At 44.9% G+C, this 26,447-nt stretch overlaps 1 protein-coding gene across 1 annotated transcript in view; it reads left to right on the top strand.

Moving 5' to 3' along the window:
- Positions 1-26,447, top strand: part of GSK3B (glycogen synthase kinase 3 beta) — a 56,156-nt gene that overhangs the window by 8,699 nt on the left and 21,010 nt on the right. The window contains 1 exon segment of the mRNA XM_072398462.1: positions 17,038-17,231. Within this exon segment, the coding sequence (XP_072254563.1) occupies positions 17,038-17,231 (194 nt within the window).

A 26,447-nucleotide genomic window follows, 5' to 3' on the forward strand; every position in this document is an offset into this window, starting at 1 on the left:
CTGATCATCGTATAGCAAACCCTCGGTTGAAACTGCCAGCGTTGGGTACGGGGAACAAGGCGCAAGCCTGACCCACTACACATTTAAGAAAGTTGGCATTTTCATGGAGAGTACTGGTGGGTATGGACAATGTTCTGATGTAGCTGGAGCAGAAATGAGTACAGGTGCACTTTAACTATGGGCACAGTGAAGAAATCCTCCTCTGTGTGGTCCCAGAACAAATATGCAGCTCATAAGATTGGAATGGAGGACTTTGTTGGTGGTCTTCAACACATTATATCGACTCTCCTTCTATTTGCACATTTCTTACCAGCACATGTGCATTGCAGCAGCCCCTAATTGGATGCTAGTGTAGGTCCTGCCACTTGAAGCCTTATTGCTGCTTTGAAGGGCATGGGAAGAGGCCGATATCAATGCACATCGGGCTACTTATAAAGGTTCTATGTACAAATGCAGCTTTGTGCAGCTTACTGCACATCAATGCAACCTGCAGCAGGGTGCTTTGTGGTGCCATTTATTAATAATATTATTATTATTATTATTATTATTAATAAACAAATACAGACAGTGACACAGGACAGGACCATGTCCTCAAGAGCTTACAATCTAGGAGCACAATGAGCATGTTATGTGAATTGCTGTGTTGTTAGCAACCCTGTCCCTGTGCAATTAGATTTCTAATGTAATGGATTTTATTTTGTGATGTAACACAATGAAAGCCTGAGCAATGTTGGCCTAATGAGAAGAGTGACAATGTTCAAATTAAGGAGACAGCCATGCTAAACCAAATCCATCCAGACTGCGTTTCTATGATCTGCCAGATCCAGCAGGCCTCGCATTGTGCCTCCCGATCCCCAGGAAGCAATCGTTTAGGTGTGCATGATGCAATTTACTCATCTAATTATTGCGGGTGAATCTTTCCCCGATGTCCTCACCTCCGTGGGTGTTTCACCCTTCGGTGTTGTCTTACTCGGAGATTAGTGCTGCGATGAAGAATTTTATTGTCTGTGAGGTCTGGTGTAAGAATTCCAGACATTACTAGTTGCCTTCAGGATACAATGAATGGATGATTAAAGATCTGGTGAGGTTGATGAAGGGTTTGAGGTCACAGATCAGCCTGGCGGAGTCATTACCGTCCTGTTGATTCAGCCTTGCATGTCATTGGTGAGTCACACTTCCGTTGGAGTCTTGGAAGGCTGCCATGCATGCTATCTGCAGCCTTATTCACAACATTCCATCTATTCCCATTTACATTCATTCGTCATATCTGCGTTTATAGTCCTATTTAGGGCCCAAAGGACTAATAGGGCCCGTGTGCATTCCCCGGGGCGGTGTGGTGTCACGTTAAGGTTTTGCCCAATGCTATAAATGTCCCTCACGACCTGAAAATTGGCCTGAAATACTTCCTATTGGTTGCTGTAATCATTGTGGTGCCTTAAGAAATGACAAACCAAGTTGTAGTGATGTAAAGAGAGTTTATTGAGAACTTAGAACTTACAAATGTAACATAATGCAATTATTTAAATGGACCCTTAAAGAGAACCAGTTGTGTTCTAATGAAGTGTAGGAGGTTTTCAGTGACCCTGGAAGTTGCATGAAGCTTTATTCCCGGTCTATTTCTTCAGTTACCCTGATGCTGGTGTAAAGGTGACAGGTTCACTTTAAAGTGTTTGTCCAGTGCCCACACAGATGATCATTTTTCGGTACTTGCGGGAAAAGTGATCATTACTTCCTGTTCCTGTATCAGTGGTCACTATAATGTTTCTAATGTATACTACTGCAGTGTTCAACCCAGAATTTTTTTAGCTGGATGGGAAGAAGCTGTAGGTGGAGGGCGGCTGCTGTTTTGTGACCCAACTTTACAGTAACCAACCAAAAACAGCCGGGTTGTTACTCAAAAGTGCCGGGTGATGGGGCCAGGAAGAACCCTGAACTGAGGTCTCTTGCAGAAACGAAATCGCTCTGACAGGTCCTCTTGCCATGATGAACACGCTTAAAATTGGTCAGCTGCAGATTACTGCGATCATTTTTTTGTATGTGACAATTGTCGCGTGAGTAGTAGGTGTAAGATCTGGGGAATGTTAATTACCTCCCAGCCCAGAATTAGTTATAAGCAGCCGTGTCACCTGTCCTGTTCTGTGATTTCATTAAATGATCGGCTTCCACGTGTTCCTCTTTGCAGTCACAGCCCCCATTCCTGCACTTCCAGTCCTTGAACCTAAATCCAGACACATTCAGCATGAGACAAACTAGCAATCAGAGCAAAGAGCAGATCATTGTTACTGGGTTATGCAATGTGTCAGCTGCCCTGTACGGGATGGGGGGACATTTACCATGCAGATGTGTAAATCCTTTGTATGCATTTCACACACAGTCATTCTCCTTGATATGATATGCTTGTCAGGCATTGTTTGCTGTGCTGCATGCAGAGAACCTCGATGTGCAGTCTAATGATCACCTAATAAATACTGCTGCAGCTCTTCCTGTATGTTGAAGGTGTGCTTGTTTCTTTAAAGTTACCTTTCTGTTCCTGAGCGTGTCCGGGAATGCAGACGCTTCTTGTAGCAACATTATGCTGCCCAGGACGAATTTATTTATAGCTGAGCACAGGGTTGGCATAAAAGACGTAAGTGGTGCAACTACCTGAATCTGGTTTGGTATCGGCCTATTGCAGTCTGTGTGTCTTCTTGACGCTCTCTCTGCTTCTCGCTCGCTCTCTCGTCGTTCTCTGCTTCTTGTCTGCTCTCTCGTCGTTCTCTGCTTCTTGTCTGCTCTCTCGTCGTTCTCTGCTTCTCGTTTGCTCTCTCGTTGTTCTATGCTTCTCGCGCGCTCTCTCGTTGCTTTCTGCTTCTCACTCACTCTCTCGCCGCTCTCTCGCTTCTCACTGTCTCGCCGCTCTCTCGCTTCTCGCTGTCTCGCCGCCTGAAATTGGTCAGCTGCATATATCTGCGATCATTTTATTGGATGTGACAATAGTCGTGTGAGTAGTAGGTGTAAAGGCCGCTCTCTCTGCTTCTCGCCCGGCGCGCTCTCTCTGCTTCTCGCCCGGCGCGTCTCCTCTCTCGCCCTCTCTTTCTCCTCTCTCGCCCTCTCTTTCTCCTCTCTCGCCCTCTCTTTCTCCTCTCTCGCCCTCTCTTTCTCCTCTCTCGCCCTCTCTTCCTCCTCTCTCGCCCTCTCTTCCTCCTCTCTCGCCCTCTCTTCCTCCTCTCTCGCCCTCTCTTCCTCCTCTCTCTCTCTCCTTTCCTTGCTGCGTGAGTCTCGGGATGGGATTAAAATAAATGCATTTATTACATTTTTGAGCAGGTAAAGCAGCTGCATTGCATGGTATTCATATAAATGTTTATCTGTTTACTCAGAGTTTAATGTAAGTAAAAAGTGTAGGAAAGCCCTTTTGTGCTGTCATTTCCTCATCAGATACAGGACAATCGAAGGCCCTTTTATTTCTAAGACAATCTTTTATCCTTTGCTTATGTGTTGTGTTGGGTTTGGTGGAGGTTTGTTGTTTTTACATGAGCTGCTCAGTACATATCTGGCCGGACAACACGTTTGGCATCAATCAGAGCTGCTGGAGCACACATGTGGTTCAACTTGTTAGGTCTGGTTGTGTGTGATCTGGGCAGGATGTATCTGGCTCGACTTCTCATGCCTGGATGTGATGTGACTCTCAGGGAAACATCTGGATTCACTTGTTGGATGAAAGGGAGGCGAGCAGAGCCAAAACTTCACAGGACATGTGGTCTTCATCTTCCATCATGAGAGCAAAACTAAGAACACCGGCATTAAATAACTGTTTATCTGTACACATAATCCCTATTACCTGCACGCAGTGTCATGGTATTCCACCGAAACAGCATAGGGGGTGCCACTGATCCCCCCGACACACAGAGATTCACACGTGGTGAATAGACAGTGTGCAGGAAACGAGAACGATTACTCCAGATAACTGAAAACCATTTCACTTTGTGTGTATTGGTGAGATTTGCATAAAAAGAGAATTTCTGGCACCGGCCCAGAACAAATAGAGAGCTGAGATGTTAAGCTAAACGTTGTTTAAACCAAAGGATAGAAATACATATAGGGGGGATTTAATATTCCTGTCCATCCAGTCCTGAGGTTTACATATCTCCGCACAGCCCTGTCTTGTAAATAGGATCGGAATTTTCGCTGCAGCAGCCATGCCTCAATCTTGCCCTTCCCCCGGGCATTGAAAGGAGAAGCAGAAGACTGATGAGCTCATCTTTCTGTTGTTCTGCTTTCTTCATTAGCCTTGTTTAGCACATGATCACTGCAGCACACCTAATTGGCTGCTTGTGCTGCCCCACCCCTTCCTGTGAGCTCAGCTGTACAGGAAGTCAAAATCAATTATAGTTCTTGTATTTTTCTAACCTACAAATATATTTAATGATATTGTCATGAATACACAGCCGCATTATTATTTTGTATCTGCTTGGGTTTCAGCTGTAACCCCACCACAGCCCTAACAGCTTTGGCACATTCATTCATTATTCCTATTATCATCCAGTATTTATATAGCGCCCACATGTTACACAGCGCTGTACAAAGTCCATAGCCCTGTCACTAGCTGTCCCTCAAAGTAGCTCACAATCTATCCCTTTCATAGTCATATGTCTAAGGCCAATTGGGGGGGGGGAAGCCAATGAACCTAACTTCATGGTTTTGGAATGTGGGAGGAAACCCATGCAAACTCCATGCAGATAGTGTCCTGGCTGGGATTTCAACCTGGGACCCAGAGTGACAGAGTGCTAACCACTGAGCCACTGTGCTGCCTATTTACTATCCTGCTGCTACTCTCCCTGTCCTCAGCTGATGCTTATAGCCGTGTTATAGAATATTAGCAACCAATATGGAAGCCATTACTCATTCTATAGCAAGATTTAGTGACATTTTGCTTCCCAGTATTTGAATCTGCATCTGAAAAAATGCATGACGTTGAATTGCTGGATATAAAATTTATTTAGGTGATTTAGACTTTGATATACCGCCTGCCGTAACTCTGAATGTATTATACTACTGTACATTGTATGTGTGACATAGACTCCGATATATCTGTACACACATTGTTGTCATGCACATTCATATAAATCCACAAAAAATCTGTTCCTGTGCCGACTCGCTTTCTGGGATCGTCCCGGCTCTGCAGTATTGCTGCAGGGAATATCTATGTAAATGTGCTTCTGTAAGATTAGAACTTGTGTTTACCAGGAAAACCTTCCCTCAGGGCCGATGCGGGTGCAATGACTTCCTGCAGGCCTTCCATAACCTGCACGGGTCACAGACTTGAATGGACTTGCAGCACATTGCGCTTCTGCCGAAGATCTGACGAATGATGACGTGGCTTCTCTGTACATGAAAGTGTCAGTGTTTTCAGTGCACATTCTTCACATGTTGCTGCGGTCATTCTATAAAGGTGTTTGGATGAGGTTATATGGGGGTAAGGGCCTGTTTGGTGTATTGCTAATTAGGACATTCCATTGGTTTTCTACACAGGAAATGATAAAAAAGTAACTGCAATAAAACCTGCTTCCTCTTTAATGACATATAACAAAAGTTTTTTTTTTTATGTTTCCATGACATACCAATATTTAGATTTGGTGATGTCATTACTGGGTTTCTGAGATTCACTATGCAATTGGTATGAAGTGCCAATGGGTAAGCGTACATTGCTTTCTGAATGCATCGGCCCTGATGCAAGGATGGCTTTTAGAAGGAGTTGTGCAAATTTTAAAATGCCTTGGTGTGGATTGCAGGCTGGAGGAATGGGTATTCCTAGACCAGATATATTTACATGCTGACCCTCCTAGGTAATGCCCACTTGTGGTGAGCATCCATTGAATGAAAAGGAGGGCCGCAGACAGTCAAGCTGGGGAGGAACGGTTCAGAAGAGGTTTTTAATAGAAAGCCTTATACCCCATTATTGCCCTTCAGTGTTCAACCCAGAAATCTTTTTAAGCTGGGTGGGAGAAAGCTGTAGGCAGGTGACAGCTCTTGTATTGTGACCCAATTTTTCCACAACTACCCAAAACCAGATTGGGTGGTTACTGAAAAAATCCGGGTGGTGCGCCCAGCTAAAAGGAGCCGGGGATAACACTGACCTGCTTCCTATATGCCAGTAATGTCAGTGGGTCTTACAGCAGGTTGTTAGGAAAGCTAAGGATCCAAAACGTGCGGAACGATTTATTATTACTCCAGCATTGAGTTCAGCCTCATAAGATTTGGGATCCTCGGCTTTCCCAGAATGCCCAGGTGAGGCTCAGTGACAATCCCAGTCACTCTCCTCTAGGTTAGTTTGCAGAATTCCAAGGCTTAAGGTAACTATTACATTTTATCATTTCTTCGCAATGGCAAAGATTGCCAGGTATGCTGACCTGGTATTGTAATGCAAGGTTTATTTTTATAAATAAAGTTGTTTACGGCTCTGTAGTTTGCCGGTTGGCTTTACAGCTGCGTCACGGTGTGAGGACGGCTGTCGGAAGATTTGTGTTGTCTGCTTGATTAATCAGAATACTTGTTAGATCTGTGCCATAGACCAGCCATTACCTCTAATGTTAGGATTTTTTTTTTTTTTTCATTTTTAACAACTCGAGCTACAAATGCTCCATTTTGTCATTTTTAATCAAGTTGTAACAATAGAAAAAGAAGGCTAACAAAACCCAGTTATCATAGCATTGTATTGTAAAAAATGAAGTTATTACAATAACAATGTTCTTCCCGGACCCTTTTAGCTGGGCGCACTACCTGGCACTTTTCAGTAACCATCCAGCTGTTTTTGGATGGTTTATAAAGAGTTCGATCACAATACAGGGGCTGCCACCCAGCTAAAAAAAAACATTCTGGGTTTAACACTGCAAAAGACACATCCAGTATGGAGGGTAATCATTACAATTCTAAACCCCACAGTAGGGAATAATGGGACCAAATGCCCTATTAACACCCTCCAACCACTGTGGCAAAATCTTTCCATTCACAGGTCATTGTAACTGTAAGGTGCAGCAAGCCGGAGTTATTTTGTATCTGTACCACTCACAGATGTAAAATGCACCTGAGACACAAGAATAAGACTAACTTAGTCTGAATTCTCATTATAAGAACCCCTTCAAAGCAATTCAGGCAGTACAATTTGGCAATTTATTGTGCACTTTGCTCAGAGCAAACTAAATGTCATGCAGTGCAGGGTTTGCATTTACTAATGCAGATTGTGCTGTAATTTCCTCAAAATGCAGCTCTATTCCAGCACCCTTCAGATCCCATTGTAAATGGTGAATTTTGGGGATGTAGAAGGCTGTGCTCTGAGCTAATAAAATCATGTCACTAAATTCAGTACTGCCCAGCAATATCCTCTCAACTCATGTATAATAAAATTTTTATTTCTAAGCTGAACGAAGCCTGGGGCTGGATCCTCTTTCTATCCTCTCCAGATATCTTTCTGTGATTATGTTGCATGCTGGGATAGAAAATCAAAATCTTCATCCTGTGAAGGCTAGATGAGCTTAAAAGTTGGCACCATCATCTTCTTCTGTGCCATCCTTGTTGGCCATTTGAGGCTTGAGTAACCCTTGGAGTAATAAATCTCTATGAGCTTGTATGAGAAATGTTTGTTCTGTATAAAGTATAACCTGCTGGGGATATAGCTCGGCCTCCTGGCTCAGCGTTCCCAGGCGGGCATCACATTGTTAGATATTTGCTCTCTGGGTTTTATCCGTTCATCTGCTCTCCTCTCATCTCTGCCTTCTCAGACACCCAGTAAAATGACATTTGGCCACCACGGAGAACACAGGCCGAAGAACAAAGAGCTCTTTGTAAGAGTCTTTAGTAAAGTCGCTGATTGCTCAACACGACGAAGCTCAGCGCTGCCAAGACTTTATTCTGCTGTCACCATTCCACATCGACAGCGGCCGTCTACACAATGAAGCAGCTGATTTGTTTTTCAGTTACTGACTGGAGGATTGTGCCCTGTCCCCAGTCTCTGACCTGTCCCCCCCCCCCCCCCCCCACTGGCCTGCATTGATTTTTTTCCCCCAGTGTCCCGTCTGACCTCCATCAACTTTTTATCCCCCTTTCAGGCCTTTAGTGATATTTTTAGTTGTAGCCTCCAGCAAATCATCTGTATTTCTCTCTCGCCTCCATTGACCTTTCGACACTGTCCCCTTCTGACCCTACGGTAACTTCCCAGCTCTGTCCCCCTCTGTCCTCCAGTGACCTTTCGTAAGTGTCCCCCTCTGTCCTCCAGTGACCTTTGGGAAGTGTCCCCCTCTGTCCTCCAGTGACCTTTGGGAAGTGTCCCCCTCTGTCCTCCAGTGACGACCTTTGGGAAGTGTCCCCCTCTGTCCTCCAGTGACCTTTGGGAAGTGTCCCCCTCTGTCCTCCAGTGACCTTTGGGAAGTGTCCCCCTCTGTCTTCTGGTAACTTTTCAGCACTCTCCCCCCTCTGTCTCTTAGATCAGACCAAGTGACAATGATCTGTAAGGGTGACATTCTTCCCAATAGACAGCAATACAAGAGGAATTCTTACCACACTAATATACTGAGAGATGTGTATATGGTAATTATAGAAGGAGCTCCCCTCATGTTAAAGTCATTGGGAAAACTACAGTGCCATGGGGTCATGTCAGGACACCGTACCATGCCAGGGGTTGGGAAACGGTCAATAACTGAATGCCGGGCACCCCCAGCTGTGGCAGGAGCCATCCCTGTCCCTTGTGGGTAGTCCATATCTTATCCGCTTTGTTCCGACTTCCTCCTCCAGATGTTTATATTGCAGCAATTTTCTCCAGGCTGATAAGATTTGTTTTATGGAGGTGACCGATAAATCTTAGGCTGGTTTGTGTAGAACGTTTCCCAGAATTCTCAGGTTCTGCTCTGTGCGGATCATTGTCACAAACTGAAAGACCAGCAATTCGATTCTCACCTAATGAGATCGTTATATGAGCCTGGCTCCATGTATTCTGACACATACCACAGCGCTGTACAGAGAACACTGAGCCAGTCCCATCAGTCTCTGTACAGAGGAGCTGACACTCTAATGTCCCCCCATGACATATACCATAGTGCTGTACAGAGAACACTGAGCCAGTCCCATCAGTCTCTGTACAGAGGAGCTGACGCTCTAATATCCCCCCACAGTCACACACTATTATACATTTATAGGTCCTCCTAGGTAAGTCATCTGTATATATCTGTACTCAGGGGCAAAGCAATCGTAACGCATTATTCTGTCCTCGGGTTGGGGGGTCCCTGGTACAGCAATAACTTTTGGTGGTACCTGATGCCCAGGCGCCGAGCTGGTTTTGCGTATTTGTCTCCGCGTGTGTTAGTAACGAGGTCAGGAAGGGACTTGGAGTAACGTCATGATTTTCGATTGTCATAGACTGTAGGACCCTGACCGGGCTTTGTGATTCTGAGCAACAACGTGTTTCCCCGCAATGAATGCAGCAATAATGTTTACCTCCTATCGCAGCATTGCAGATCAGCACTGTATTATAGAGCAATCATTTCACTATCTGTACCTAAATCTGATCTTTGGGATATTAGGAATCCTTCTTCCATCCACCCCCTTGGATCAATGGCACCCAAATGCCCTTTTTTTCACCATGGTCACATGACACTTCAATCCCAATTCCTTTTCTCTGTTTGGAGTAGGGGTCTGTAAATCAAGCTAAGGGAGTGTCATGTCAGCCAGGTATTTACTATTCTCGGGCGCTCAGCACTATGGAGACATTCTCCATTCATGCATCTGTCCCCCTTCCTACTCAGCTTGGTGTGTTTTGTAGTTTGTGGGCGTGGCTTGGACGGTTGCCTGGAATCGGATTGGCTTGCTGCAGTGCTTTCTCCCTCTTCCTGCAGCACTCACTGCGCCGTATAATGCAAGACCTGACTGCAGGAGTCCTTTATTATTATTATTATTATTATTATTATTATTATTATTATTAATAATAATAATAATAAACAGGATTTATATAGCGCCAACATATTATGCAGCGCTGTACATTAAATAGCGGTTGTAAATGACAAATACTGACAGTGACACAGGAGGAGGAGAGGACCCTGCCCCGAAGAGCTTACAGTCTAGTAGGTGGGGAAATTTACACACAATAGGAGGGGAGATATGTAGTGGTGGGAAGTAGTGACAGTTTTAAAAGACAGAATACAATGATGAGAGCTCTTTTAAATGAGCAGAAAGTAGGAGCAAGCCGAATAGGACGAGGAGACCATTCCAGGGAATTGGGGCAGCTCTAGAAAAGTCTTGGAGCCGTGTGTGTGATGAGGTTTTGAGTGAGGAAGTCATTTGTAGGTCATCGCAAGAGCAGAGAGCGGCTGGGGGAGTATTTACAAGGTCAGAAATGTAAGTGGGACAAGAACTGTGGAGGGATTTGAAGGCAAAGCACAGGAGCTTGAATTTGATTCTAAGGTGAAATGGAAGCCAATGTAGAGATCTGCAAAGAGATGCAGCGGAAGAGGAATGCATGCAGCTTATTGCAGATTCAGCAGCCTGCGCTGTCAGGTAAAACACTCTGCAGTGAAACCGATCGTTTTCTGGCTGCACGCCGTCCTTCATCATAATGACAGCAGTGTGGAGCTGCGATACTGTACTGCCATCTCAAAACGTAACGTAAGGCCTTCATCTTCGCAGCCGTTGGTGTAGTACAACTCCCTGCAAGTCTTGGCTTCTCCGTTGAACTGTTGCTTATCTATATTTGTGGTATCTGTGCCCCTCCAGTCCATTCTCCTCATCCAGGATTTGTTGTCTTTCACATTCATGTTTAGATCTCTTTATTCTGAGGCCTTGTTTCTGTATGTATGGGCGATGCTAGCTCTGCGGCTCGCCTCTGTAGAACACTGACTCTTTGTACGTAGTTTGCTCGCAGGTCACAGTAACGTGGCTGCCTGCCATCATTGTGGAGAAGCACGATGTGACATTGGACTGCTTGGCTCCGTGTCAGATGAGACAGCAAACTCAATGTTTGATCAGCCTACACAAGCACATTCCACACCGCTTAGATTTCACACAACATTCACCTGTGCAGGGTGTGCAGGTTCCGTCCCTACCTCTTACACCGAATCTGCAACAAACCAGGGCACCTGAGGAGCTGGGCCAGCAAAGACAGTCCATCGATGCGTCATTACAGGGAGAGCTATGGACTCCTGGAGTAGTCAAGATTTTTTAGGTTCATGGCAATTGAATTTAAAATAATTTATGAAACCTAAAATGCTGCAAGTAAGGATTGAAAATACTTGCTGTGCGTTCACCTGCAATGTGATTGGTTCTCTCCCGCAGGACCCTTCCAGTTACTCCGACCTCCGATTGTTTTGCAATGCTGTTTTTATTGAAGACAACCTATGCTCCACTTTTAGTTTTCCTCATTTAGTTTGCATTGCTCTGGTTCTACACAGCGGGGGCAGCGGCTATCAAAGGTCAGTCCACCCACGACTAACATTTCGCCGGATGTTAGATACTCATCTTCCTTTAATTGTTTGATTGGACAATGAGGAGGCAGCACAATAAAGCAATCTTTATTATACAATAAGTGGTGGCTGCATTAGTGACCAATGATAATGCCAGTAATACATTGGGAGCTGTGTTGTCACCCAACATCAGGAATACAGCATTCCTCCCCTTATTACACTTTAATGGGGTCATCATTTGGATGTTTTCTCCTGTCGGGAAGCCCCCAGTGTTAGACCAACACATGCAGGTGAAGAGACAGTCCTGCTGTCATGGCGTCTTGTGATCCCATGATCATACTAAACAAGCTTTGTGTTGTCCACAATGTGTTCTCTCCATGTAGTTTATATACTTGTAATGTCTGCACATTTTTACTACACTGTATTTATATAGCGCCAACATATTACGCAGCGCTGTACAAAGTCCATAGTCATGTCACTAACTGTCCCTGACAGTTTTAATATCACTACCATAGTCATATGTCATTACAGACTAAGGTCAATTTTGGGGGGGAACCAATTAACCTAACTGCATGTCTATGGAATGTGGGAGAAAACTGGATTCCCAGAGGAGACCTACACAAACACTGAGAGAACCTGCAAACTCCATGCAGATAGACTCCTGGCTGAGATTCCAACCTGAGACCTAAGCACTGCAAAGGCGAGAGTGCTAACCACTGAGCCACCGTGCTGCCCATGGGGCGTTAGTTCAGCTCTTGGAGGTAAATGGACGCCGTGCTCACATCTGATGTGTCCTATCCTCAGGCACAGGACAGAAATATGCAGCAGGAAGTAATGGAGGACTGGCAGGAACTTGCTCAGGGATGTCTGGCTGCAGCGTCATACAGGGCAGGATAGGGCTGGTTAGTAAATGAAGCTTTGTGATTGAGATCGCCTGTCCTGTGTGACCCCCACACTGCGTCCTATTCACAGGTAGGGTTATAGAGGTCACATACACCTAGGAGGTGTCCGGGGTGCAGCTGATCAGTGTTATCTGGGACACCTCGTTATACAAAAACCCCCAAAAACTGAAATGAATGTTACTAGGTAATAGCAGATGCCATGAAGTATGTGAGCTGAAGTCCCGGTGACCCCAGGGTGACAACACCATGCAAACAATAACTTTGCTCCAGGCCGCCGTTTCCTAAACAGGGTTCTGCCACAGGTTGCTGCCAGAAATAAGCAGTTTGTGTCTCTCAGGTCTGACTCCAATGATCTGTAAGGGTGACATTCTTCCCAATAGCAATGTAAGGAATTCTTCCCACCTAACACCCTAATATACTGAGAGATGTTGGTATAATAATTATAGAAGGAGCTCCCCTCATGTTAAAATCGTTGGAAAACTCCGCTCCGGCTTGATGAGCAGACGGCCCACAATGCCCGGCACATGGTGACCTATTCTGAGCCTTTCTTGTATGGAGGAAATAGTGGGATCATTGCTGACCTCCTGCTAGGAATACCAATCCCCTGGCTGTCTGATATCAGCTCAGAGCCACCAGCCTGCAATAAGGATTCAGATTTGAAAGTCACAATTAGAACTTTCACACCCATTTGTCTCTGTGCTCACTTCTCCATTTAGTATTACTCTGCAGAGCTGCTGTCATTTCCTGGGTTTGCAGACGCGTTGTTCATAATGTTCTGGTCATTGTGGTGTGTGATGTATCCTCGGTCAATACAAACCTATAAATACAGTGCCATGGGGTCATGTCAGGACACCGTACCATGCCAGGGATTGGGAGACGGTCAATAGCAGAACGCCGGGCACCGCCAGCTGTGGCGGGAGCCATCCCTGTCCCTTGTGGGTAGTCCATATCTTATCCGCTTTGTTCCGACTTCCTCTTCCAGATGTTTATATTGCAGCAATTTTCTCCAGGCTGATAAGATTTGTTTTATGGAGGTGACCGATAAATCTTAGGCTGATTTGTGTAGAACGTTTCCCAGAATTCTCAGGTTCTGCTCTGTGCGGATCATCGTCACAAACTGAAAGACCAGCAATTCGATTCTCACCTAATGAGATTGTTATATGAGCCTGGCTCCATGTATTCTGACATATACCACAGTGCTGTACAGAGAACACTGAGCCAGTCCCATCAGTCTCTGTACAGAGGAGCTGACACTCTAATATCCCCCGCGGGGGGGTTCTGGCACTTTTTGGTTTGCGTGTCTTGTATCAGAACAGATTTCTTTCTTCAGACTTTATTTTTCCATGAATGTTCTTCCCTAAACTAATATTTATCTTCTATTTCTTGGCCCCGTGAGGTGGCTGTGCTGATATTTAGCAGTAACGTTGTCTCTGGTAATCTTGGGGATTGTTGGAAGTCTTGGCGCTCTCTGTCACTACTTGTGGCGTCTTGTCTGTGCGTGGGATTTCTATTCTGCAGAATCAGATCCTCGGATCAGACTGTTCTTCTCTCTGGCGGAGTGACGCGTGTCCCCCATCGCTATTTCACCTCTCACCCACTGGCAATCATTCCGTCCTTTCTGTTAACGTTTACCTAGCAATCTCCTGGGTCAGGGCCACCACTGATAACCATCGCATTGGGTGCAGATTATCAGCTCGTATGTCAGCCAAATCCCAGGAGCCCGTGTGTTTCCTGGCACAGGTGATCCATCCTTCATCAATGGGGTATAAGGGGGGCTCCGGGGGGACATAGAAGGGTGAAAGACGGTTACTGCGGTATCCTAAAGTTACCCAAATCGGGTGTAAATCTTCTCACTGTGTGAATGTCCTTCAGAGAGGAAGCAGCCCATCCCATCATTATTATTCTCATTCTTTTTTTATATTCAATGTTTCCATTTTTATTACACACCTTTCATGAATTTGTTTTAGCTGCTTCTCTGTGCAGGCAGATCCTGGCTGGTTGGCCTGGGCACCCGGCCTCATTCATACTGTGCCAGGTAATCCCCGGAATGAAAGAACGGCCGGGGCCTGGGACAGTCAGGTTGTGCAATAGTCTCACATGGGGTTCAACCCAGAAATGTTTTTAAGCTGGGTGGGAAGAAGGTGTAGGCGGGTGGTGATCCCTGTATTGTGACACAACTTTTCAGTAACCTCCCATAAACCGGTGTGTGGTTACTGAGACGTGCCGGGTGGTGCGCCCAGCTAAAAGGGGCCGGGGAGAGCACTGACAATAAGTAATACCTAAAGGCTCACACTGGGTGAATGTCGCTGAAAACAAAAGTGTGTGAAAGATGCCTGACTCCTCCTTCTTTAATCATTCATAAAAATAACGACAAAAAGTAAAACAAATAACTACCCTGGCAGATTTGTTGGGTGATCTGTCATCTGGTGTGGGTACAGTTGGCACATACTTGGGCTCTTACAAACGTCAGATTTTTGTGATAGTTTCCAGTGACCTGAATGGCTGCTGTACACACATCACCAACCTGTTCTAAGGGGAGGGAGGATGTGTGAGTAGCACCCCACTGTGCTCTCTTCTCTTTGACTTGTATTGCCGTTGTTCCTGATGGTTTATGGCTTTGCCATGGCAGATATTTCAAAGAGTTTGAAGAAGCACAAACCCCTTCCATGTGCATCCTGCGACCGATCAATGAATGATGTCAGGTGACTGCTGTGACCATTCTTATTGGGCGATGATTATAATCTAAAGTGTTAGTATTGATAATTATGATCTGACGTGTGTATGTATTAAGAGGCGTCCATGCTTGTTTTTCACTCTCAATCTCTTACAAATCACATCTGCCGTCTGTACAGTCATCTGCATTATTTGCAGTCTATGCCAATCATTACCCCAGGTATGCAGTCCTCTGCCATTCATTGAAAAATTCATAGGTCATGAATCATTCACGTCAAATGACTTTTATCTGCTGTCTGTACATGGCTGCCATTATTACATAGCGGGGGTGGGGGCAGCTGGTCGGCTACTCTGCTAATGAACCCAGATGGATAACCTGTCCTGATTTATATTGTCCCCTGGGAAATACTGCAACATCTGCCTCCACCCATCAGCCTTCCATCTCATCCAGAATGGACTGGAAGGCCCAAACTCTTTGTTTGGTTTGGATTTGTCAGTGTGAGGTTGGTGTTGGTTGTTGCACCCTGGTGTTATTGAATGTGATGGTGAATTACCCATCATGCATCTGTACAGTGCAAACAGCTGGGTAAATAAGTGCTGCAAGTGGTGTATGGGGGGGGGGGCGTAGAATGAATATAGAGCAAGCATGGCGATTATTGTAGCTCCATGGAGCCCATACACAACCAGCTCATGAGGACATGGTACTTCCACTAATTCTGGCCATGTCATTGCCCAGGACTGCAGTATATGACAAATCTTGTTCTTTGCTTTAATAATATTATTACACAGTATTTAGGTATTGCTAACATATTTTGTAGCACTGTACAAAGTTTATGGTCATGTGACTAGCTGTCCCTCAAATGAGCTTACAATCTAATGTCCCTACCATTGTCATATGTCAATATTAGTCTAATTTTGGGGGAGAAGACAACCTAACTGCATGTTTGTGCAATGTGGGAGGAAGCTGGAGTACCCTGAGGAAACCCACACAAACACGGGGAGAACCTACAAACTCCATGCAGATATTGTACTGGCTGAGATTCCAATTTGGGACCCAGCGCTGCAAAGACCGGAGTGCTAATTCAGTTTATTTTATAAAAAAATGGCCTCTTAAATACACCCAGCTTTCTCCGGGGACTCGCTCAGCCCTGCAGTGCAGTCTTGCTGGGACTATGGTCAATGAATGGGACTGATGGGATGACAAGCACACTTCCTGATTTGTTCCCTTTTTCTTTTTTTCCAAGAGCAGATCAAAGGCTTCCCCACTGGCTGCCATTCTGCTTTCAAGTAAATAGAGCTCAACATGAGGGGTTATAAATGCTCTGAGGGTGAAAATCAGAGAATTCACCATGACAGCAAGTTATTTATTCTACTAATGGATGGGTGGGAAAATCTTCACTGCCCTGTAAGATGTCAATAAATTGTCATATTACACATGCCTGTGTATAACGTTGTCATATTACACATGCCTGTGTATAACGTTGTCATATTATACGTGTATGAATACCGTTGTGATATTACACATGCGTGTTACACATGTGCTACTGTGTTTTGGGTGCCATTTAGAATGTCATTGGCGCCTTAATGATGTAATAACGCATACAGATCTGATTGGGGTATTTACCCCCTGCCTGGACTTAAGTTTTGCTGTGGGGACACAGCACTGGACCTCATGTATAAGCAGCTCCATTACCTAATCGGAGCCTTAACATTCTTCATTTTAAGAAAAATCTAATTTGGAAATTGGTCTATATTTTATTTTGTTTATTTATTTTTGCTTTGGTTTAGATTTTTGGCTTCAGTTCAACTTTTAGTTTCATTTTTTACCCCCAGAAATGCTGATTAGAGTCAGCGTCAGTTACGTATAGAGCTTGCTCATTCTTTAGGTCCTGTTGCTATCAGGATTTTCCTTGCAGGGTTTGAGGTGGTCAGGGCAGCCGCGTATTTTGTAATCTAATATTTGGTTCTGTGTAATTCTGTCTTTGTGAGGTTGAAATTCCTTCTGTAATTGTAATAACAAATCTTTTTATTTTGTCCCCCAGGAGACAAAGATGGCAGCAAAGTTACCACTGTAGTAGCCACCCCTGGCCAGGGTCCCGACCGGCAGCAAGAGGTCAGCTACACAGACACCAAGGTGATCGGCAATGGCTCCTTCGGTGTGGTCTAGCAGGCCAAACTGTGCGACTCAGGGGAACTGGTGGCAATCAAAAAGGTTTTGCAGGACAAACGGTTCAAGGTGAGTGATGATCGGTTTATAGAACATGGAAAATTGGTTAATGATTGATTGCTGGTCGTTGGTTAATCAGTTGAACTGACAGACATGTGAAAGTTTCAGTATTTGTCCACCTCTGTCATGTGGTAAAAAACAAAACAAAGTTGCTGAGGTGCAGACAAATCAAAGGAGCTCATACTTGAAAGGGATCTTTTAATTCTTCCTGTCATGGATCAAATACCGGGCTGCCCTGAGAGGCAATTCTCTGACATTTCCAAGTAGTGCTGAAGGTTTTCCAATAGAGCTGCACATTTCTATAGGCTATTTTTAGCTAAACTTTCATGGTAGACTTAGGGGTAACTTGAGCCAAAATAAATACCTGACATACACACCCCTCATCCAGACCACTTGCACATACATACTGCCTACAGTCATACGCTCGACACTCCTATTCTGTACATACATACTGCCTACAGTCATACCCTCTGCACTCCTCAGCCACCTCATTGTCGGGTGTAGAGATCCCAGATTCTTTGTATTTCTGATAAATGTAACGGCATGCAGAGCTGACTGGGATTCAGTTGGGAAGCTATCAATAGCTAATGCAATACAATGGATGATTGATTCATGTTCCTGCATTACATTGTTGCTGCACTTCCTGCGTTGAGTCGCTCCTCATCTTCCTGCGTTGAGTCGCTCCTCATCTTCCTGCGTTGAGTCACTCCTCATCTTCCTGCGTTGAGTCACTCCTCATCTTCCTGCGTTGAGTCGCTCCTCATCTTCCTGCGTTGAGTCGCTCCTCATCTTCCTGCGTTGAGTCGCTCCTCATCTTCCTGCGTTGGGTTGCTCCTGCACTTCCTGCGTTGAGTTGCTCCTGCTTTTCCTGCATTGCGTTGCTTGCCCCAGGGCAGCTGAACACATTTAGTGTATTTACCACCAGACACAGAAAGAGGGGAAAGTGGCAGCAAATCAATCATTTTCTAAGCAGCTGGTGAGCTGTGTAGGAGGAGCAGCACACAGCAGGAGCGCAGTACAAAAGAGGTGGCTCAGAGGTTAGCACTCTGACCTTTGCAGCGCAGGATCACAGGTTTGAATGTCGGCCAGGACTTTATCTGCATGGAGTTTGCAGGTTCTCCCGTGTTTGTGTGGGTTTTCTCCAGGTACTCCGGTTTCCTCCCACATTCCAAAAACATGCAGTTAGGGTAATTGGCTTCCCCCCCAAATTGGCCTTATACTATAGTAATGACATAGGATTATGGGGGGGACATTGGAGTGTGAGCTCTTTTGTGGGAGGGCTAGTGACATGACTATGGACTTTGTACAGCACTGCATTATATGTCAGTGCTATATAAATACTGAATATTATTATTATAAGCTGCAGAGGCCTCTGTGTTTGTTTAGATGTTTAGACAATAGGTTTCCTTTGGGGTTTCTCTGGCTTGTTCTCAGGCCTTGGAAATGTACAACACTGGAATATTGCAGACATTTGTGTCGGGTGATCACTCCGGGTAATGGCCAGGATGGAGCTACAGGTCCTCCATAGGCGATCAGGAGCCTCCTCGCTCTGTAGGTCCCCATTTCTAACTTGCACATAGTCCACGTCAGTTACAATTTTTATTCATGATCATCTGCATAAACAAAAATTGCAATGAATAAAGCAAAAAAATAATTTGGCATCAATTTTATTCAGTCCTGCTGATTTGTTATTGGAAATAATATGGCACATGGTAAAATCCTTCATCACTTAAAGACAAAAGTTATTTAAAGACAAAAGTATGTAAGACATCTGCACATTGCAAATCAATAAGATCTGCTTTGGATATGATGCAGTGGTGATGTCTTTGCAGGATAGCCTTAAAGCATTGCGGTCCTGCCATGCAGGATTTCGGGGAATGCAGGGGCCAGTTTGGTTTGCAGGTCACATTGGAGTAGCAGAACAGCTGTGATTGCAGACAAAGACTTCCACTAGCCAGGCTCCTCCACCCCCTTCTCTTCCAGGACAAAGGAATTCCCAGAGGTCACAGAGAGAGGATATTAACCCGTCCCTATCCCACCTCACAACTGGAAAGCTTTATTAACATTCATCCTGTTTGCATTGCATGATTCTTCCAACTTCACAGAAACGATTCTGTGATGATAGCAGAGAACCTTCTCTGCTCTTATGGCGGCACTCCGTCACTACTACACATTATCACCTATTAGAGATTTGTATTGAAGTGACATTTCACTGGTTCATTAAATGAGAGAACAAAAAAGCAGGTGAGCAAAGTATTTCCTTAGTGATGCCATCTCCAATGAGTGGCAATCAAGTGGCTCATTAGTAGGATATCAGGTTCTATTCTAACTAGAACCGAGGGATCCAAAAATTGAATTATAATAATCCTTATCTCTCTATAGGACATTGCAATGCAGTGCAATACACTGGTGGTGCATTGGTGTGTCTTGCACACACGAATGCGTTTTTTTTATTCATTCATTACTTGCATTAAAAAATGCTGCAATAATCATAATACTAAGATAATACAGGGTTTGTATAGCGCCAACATATTACGCAGCGTTTTACAATAAATAGGGGTGCAAATGTCAGACAGATACAGTCAGTGACACAGGAGGAGGGGAGGACCCTGCCCCGAAGAGCTTACAATCTAGGAAAGAATTGCAGCCTATACAGGACGTCTTCACTTCTTCAGGAGGTTCCATATAAGCAGTCAGCTGGGTCATTGTTTAAAGGGAACCTTTTGCTTTGCTCTGCAATGCTCTTTAAAAAGTGTCAGTGCAAAGAAAAGGGAGCTGCCATTGCTTGGAATATTTAGTCTGTGAGTTGCCATCATTTATCCACCATCACCACTTAGTAAATCACTGACCTGGAACAAATATGCAAAGTCACTGCACTTCCTGTCCACGTGCTTGTTCCAGATCAGTGTCTGCACGGGTCATGCTGCAAGGATAACGGTGACCGGCCCTGGAGCACCTAAATATTTTTCGAGGATTTATATAGCGCCAGCATATTACACAGCGCTGTACAAATAAATAAGGGTTGCAAATGACAGACAGATACAGTGACACGAGGAGGGGAGGACCCTGCTCCGAAGAGCTTACAATCTAGGAGGTGGGGGATATGATAACCGTTGCTTTTATCATATTCTGTAGCCTTGGCTAGGTAAGACATTAAATCTTCCCTCACGTGGAAAGTACACCGAGAGACCGCAATGCCAACCTGAATCCTGAGAATGTAGAGGCGCCTCCGGCACTGCAGGTATGGGGGAACATGTGACCTGAGCAATGTCATGTGAACGAGGGAATGACGTATGTTTGACACCATGCAGGGAAGGATCGATGGTTCCTTACAAAGACTTCTGAATGGGCTAATGTATCTTATTAAGCTTTATTAGTATAATTTCTATGTTCTCTGCACATTGGAGGTGAATTATTATATAATTGCAGGTGCCGCACAATGATTGTGTTTTTTTCCCCTCTTCTCTTAGCATATTCACCAGTCAGCTCTGACTGATTGATAACAATACAGCCGACAATTGTCTTCTTATTTTATCCTCTGATTAGCGGCGGCCAAAAAAGATAATAACACATTTTATCAGGAGAATCTGCAAAGGTGGAAAAAAGTTGTGTAAATAAGGATCAGCAGATTGCATCATGATTTACCTTGAGGAAAACGTTGGAATAATAACCAGGTTGGACGCTGCGAGTGGTCTGCAATCTAGCAGATCTTGGACTCCGGACTCGCAGATAATATAAATCTTCTCGGCTGTGTGTAGCAGATTTGTGTTTGCTCTCAATAATCCCTTGAGGTGGAGGGAGTGTCATCAGCGATGAGAAAATGTCAATCTGCCGCTTTATATGAATGAAACCAAACAGAACCAGTTTTCTGAGCAAAGGTGACATCCCACGCTTCATTTCTGTCCTCTCCCTCTGCGGGCGGCCTGTTTACCTGCTGAGATCACTTATTCACCTTGTTTAGAGGGTGAGGAGCAGCATATCGCACTCATGGCACGGTTATGCCCAATGTCACCTTTGTGGCCGGCTCTATTTACCCTCCTGCCCTGACAGGGGTTAGCGAATCCGAACTCGTCATTAGATTGCGAGCTCCTTTGAGGGACAGCTAGTGACATGACTATTCACATTCTACATTGCTGCGTAATATGTGGGCGCCATATAAATACTGCATAATAATAATAATGAGAGCCGTACATATTGTGCAGCACTGTACAATAAATAGGGGTTGCAAATGACAGAAAGATACAGACAGTGACACAGGAGGAGGAGAGGACCCGAAGAGGTGGGGAAGCAGCATACAACATTTTATTCTTCCTTTTGCCAAAAATAGAAACATTTTGGCTGTTTGTGGATCTTCCAGAACATTTCAGAATATAATTCTGCAAAAGCAGCCTGGACAGCTTGTGTTTTAGCCAGAAGCAAAGGCACCACTTACCTGTCACCCCCACATCGGGCAACACCAGCCCCCCTCAGGACACAGAGCTAAAATAATTGCAAAGTAGAAGCCGTGTGCTCAGGACACGAGACAATATAAATATATTCAGAAGCTGAGCTACAGGACAACAGAATGCTTTCTAATCTAAAAAAAAAAACATTTAATACTTAATTATATAAAAACTTGCTTACCCGTCTCCTTCTGTCTCCTGAACCCTAACTATTCACCCACTATTCCATATCCCCACCTCTTAGATTGTAAGCTCTTCGGGTCAGGGTCCTCTCCTCTTCCTGTGTCTCTGTCTGTATCTGTCTGTCATTTGCAACCCCTATTTAATGTACAGCGCTGCGTTATATGTTGCTGCTATTTTATTCCTGTTTAATAAGAATATATGCTGTCTCATTAATGCAACGGTATGCAGTGCATATAACTTATAGGTGGAATTTCTGCAGGACGATGGCTTTGCAGCGCTGGGTCCCAGGTTCAAACCCCGGCCAGGACACTATCTGCATGGAGTTTGCAGGTTCTCCCCGTGTTTGTGCGGGTTTCCTCCGGGTATTCCGGTTTCCTCCCACATTCTAAAAGCATGCAGTTATTGTGATTGGCTGGCTTCCCCCCAATATTGACCTTAGACTGTTATAAAGACATATGACTGGGGTAGGGACATTTTTTTCACAGGTTGTGAGCTCCTTTGAGGGACAGCTAGTGACATGACTATGGACTTTGTACAGTGCTGCGTAATATGTCAGTGCTATATAAATACAGCTTAATAATAATATGCAATGTATAAAATTAATAGGTGGACTGTGTAGCATCATACATGATCCTCTATGGACAGGAAGCTTAGGCTGTGGGGCAGACGTGGCCTTCCTTTTGTAGTGTTACTATATATTGCCGGCTAGGTTAACCTGGGATGGGCTCTGGGGCTGGAAGGCGTTTCCTCAGTCTCTCCGAATAGCCTGAACATCAAAGCAGACAGGAAGCAGCGAGCTCTCCCCCCTCCATTGTCTCTGCACAGCAGCCATATATCACGTGGACTACAGGCCTAATTCTCACCATGTGCAGGAGATTACCAGGGAGGGCTCTGCCAGTGGTCTTCTGATATTTGGGGGGGGTCACATGACCTTGTGTCATGACCCCGCACTCACCACTTTTCCTGCTCTTTTGCATTCCACGTATTCCGGTTTGTGCTGTTCTACCATGCTGTCACCAGTTTCTACCTATAAATACTTTTTATAAGCTTGGCACTGATTCATCTTCCAGAAATAGCAGCGTGTGTGATGTCATTGTCTCTGCTTACAAGAGAAAATCATAGCCACCTAAAGGAAGGGGGCGCTACTGCAAGGGGTCAGGTGTGATTGGGGGAAAGGCTGTGTGAATGTTACTGGAGGGGTCTTTAGTTTTCCTCTGTTAAAGTGTGACTGCCAGTGAAACAGAACAGATCTCTGGCTCTTCTGTGATCAATGTGACTGAACCAATCTCTTTATTATTAATAATAAAAACAGGATTTTTATAGTGCCAACATATAACGCAGCGCTGTACATTAAATAGGGGCTGCAAATGACAGAGAGATACAGACAGTGACACAGGAGGGGGAGAGGACCCTGACCCTTAGGTATCTCTTTTTTCCCCCCTCTTATTATTGATGTGACAGAACCAATCTCTATTATTATTACACAGTATTTATATAGCACTAACATAATACGCAGTGCTGTACAAAGTGTATAGTGAGGTCACTAACTGTCCCTCAAAGGAGCTCACAATCTAATGTCCCTGCCATAGTCATATGTCTGTAATACAGTGTAAGGGCAATTTGGGGGGAAGCCAATGTGGGAGGAAACCGGAGTCCCCGGAGGAAATCCACGCAAACACGGGGAGAACCTGCAACCTCCATGCAGATTGTGTTCTGGATGAAAGCACAGCGCTGCTAACCACTGAGCCACCATGCTGCCCCTATATCCCCCCATTGATTGTTGCAGTAATATATCAGATCTCTGGGTCTTCCTGTTATGAAATCATTGGATTCTTCCTCTATTCAAACCTGCAAGTATAAAAAAAATATTTTAATTTAATTTAATTTACCCCCTAAATCCTGTTATGCACTGACAACACACAATATAGCGGTGTCAGCCCTAACTTGTTTTCTCATACCACCTCTTAGATTGTAAGCTCTTCAGGGCAGGGTCCTCTCCTTCTGTGTCACTGCCTGTATCTGTCTGTTATTTGCCAATGTACAGCGCTGTGTAATATGTTGGAGATATATAAATCCTGTTTATTATTATTAATCAGTTTTCTCCCCAGCCCCCTTTAGCTGGGCGAACCACCTGGTACTTTTCAGTAACCAGACAGCAGTTTTTGGGTGGATATGAAAGTGTTGGGTTACAATACAGGGGCTGACACCCTCCTACAATTTCTTCCTACCCGGCTCAAAAACATTTCCGGGTTTAGCACGGTGGTCGTTCTCGCGTCACCAGAGGGGTTATGTTACTATCCCTGGATCCTCTCAAGTGTTCAACCTAGAATTCTTTTAAAGCTGGGTGGGAAGAAGCTGTAGGCGGGTGGTGGCCTCTTTTCTCAAAAACAGCCCGGGCAGTTACTGAAAAGCGCTGGGTGGTGCGCCCAGCTAAAAGAGTCTGGAGAGATCACTGCTCTCTGATCCAGCATTTTCCCCGTGTGACAGATCACGGAATTGTGTCCGTGTGATATACTCACCATTCTCACCGCCCTTTTCTTCTCCTGGTTCCAGAGCAGCCGTCTTATTTTAGGATGATGATTTGTCATGCCGTTCATGGGAACATTCTTCTCAGATCTTCTCGGCTCGGTTCAGACAATTCTAAGTGCCTGTCATGATTTCTCCTGTTTTCTAATTTGTCTGCAGTAAAATCACATCTTCCTCGATTGCTACAGGCGAAGTGTTGGACAAATTAATCAGATTGGCTGATATTTTATTAATGAAGTGTTCTATTTTTGAGGTTGGGTTAAATATCTGCTGTAACGACTCTGGCTAAGTGGGAGCTGCTCTTTCCGCCATCACTGACTATTTCTCTTCTTTTTTTATTATTTTTATTATTATTGACCACCAACAGCACTGTACAATAAATAGGGGTTGAAAATGACAGACGGACCCTGCCCCGAAGAGCTTACAATCTAAGGGGGGGGAGTAGCACACAATAGGAGAGGGATATGGAATGGTGGGGGATTAGGAGACGGGTGGGTGAGGTTGAAGCATTGGGTTTTGGGTTGGCTTACTACTGACTTCCTCACTCATAACCTCATCACACCCACGGCTCCAAGACTTGCCCCGACTCTCTGGAATGGTCTTCCTCTTTGGTTTGCTTCTACTTTCTACAGAGCCCTAAAAACCCAACGCTTCAACCTAGCGGTCATCAAGCAAAGATCCTACTGTGCCCATTATCAGGGGCTGCAACCATCCCTGTGCCAAGTTCCTTGTGCTGTACCCATTGTAAGGGGTTTTTATTCACCTCCTGTGACCGTTATGAAGGGGAATTCCCACCATCCCTGCTTTTTTTTAGTTAACATGCCGTGTGTGTGGGGGTTGTAAAATAACTGAAGTTCTTACCACTGTCGGGTCCATCGGGTAACGTGAGGGAGTTCTTAGCTGCCCGTACAGTGTGCTGGGTCCGGTTTCTTTACACAGAGGCCCGCACTCTCATCTTACAGGGTGATCCCGAGTGCCGTCACTTAGTGCTGACCTTTCCTAGCAGGGTGATCCTAATGGACGATGGGGTGATAGGTGTACAGCGGATCACTCTGTATTCTCATTTTATAGAATGGCCTATATAGAAATGTCAGATCTGGTATATCGATTGTGTGCTGGGTTCTTCACCTGTATGTGTCATGTGTGTAACCTTAAACCAATCACATTTAACCCTGACTCTGAATGAGTTTAGGATCTGATCTCTCTACCCTGGTCAGAAAAGCAGGTCATGGGGTCAGCTGAGGGACATTGGGGTCAGAAAATGTGGTCCTGGGGTCAGCAGAAGCACATGGGGGTCAGTAAAGGTTAGATGTGGTCTTGGGGTCAGCAGCAGCACATGGGGGTCAGTAAAGGTGGTCTTAGGGTCAGCTGAGGGACATTGGGGTCTTTAAAGGTGGTCTTGGGGTCAGCTGAGGGACATTGGGGTCAGTTAAGGTGGTCTTAGGGTCAGTAGAAGCACATTGGGGGTCAGTAAAGGTGGTGTTAGGGACAGCTGAGGCACAAGGGGGTCAGTAAAGGTGGTCTTGGTTTCCCTTGCAAGGTTTAAAGGCAGTACCCTATTGCTGCAAGGCTGCAATGCAGAGAACTTACCCATTCTCCACTGGAGGATTATCTGCCCCTGCCAGCAGCTATTGTGAGTTTAAAGCCTATGTGTGGCTGCATTAGTCTTTCCTTTACTTTAACAGAGATGGCCCAGGGAATAAAGCTTTCCTTACCTTGCTCAGTTTCTGCAGATATAAAGCATGTTATCTCCTCCTGTGCAGCTTTATAGCTGTTCTGTTAAATGTGAGGTCTTCCTAAATGTGATTTTTATGCTATGTGTTCTGAAGGTCGTGTTCATCAAGTCTCTGAAATGTTCAGTGAACTGCACATTGTGAGAAGTAAACATGGCGTTTAATAGTCTGGGATGGGTGCCAGCTAATTGGCTGCCTGAAGAATGCGTACAGCGTGTTTCAGTGCTCCACCTGTTGCTGTGCTGCCTAGCCACCCGAATGCAATTATTACACAGCAATGCCACACCTGGCATCCCACATTTTACGCTGGCACTCAGAGGTGAATGATGGGTTCAGATTCC

The sequence above is a fragment of the Pyxicephalus adspersus genome, chromosome 1 (genome assembly GCF_032062135.1).
Source record: "Pyxicephalus adspersus chromosome 1, UCB_Pads_2.0, whole genome shotgun sequence".
Lineage (NCBI taxonomy): Eukaryota > Metazoa > Chordata > Amphibia > Anura > Pyxicephalidae > Pyxicephalus > Pyxicephalus adspersus.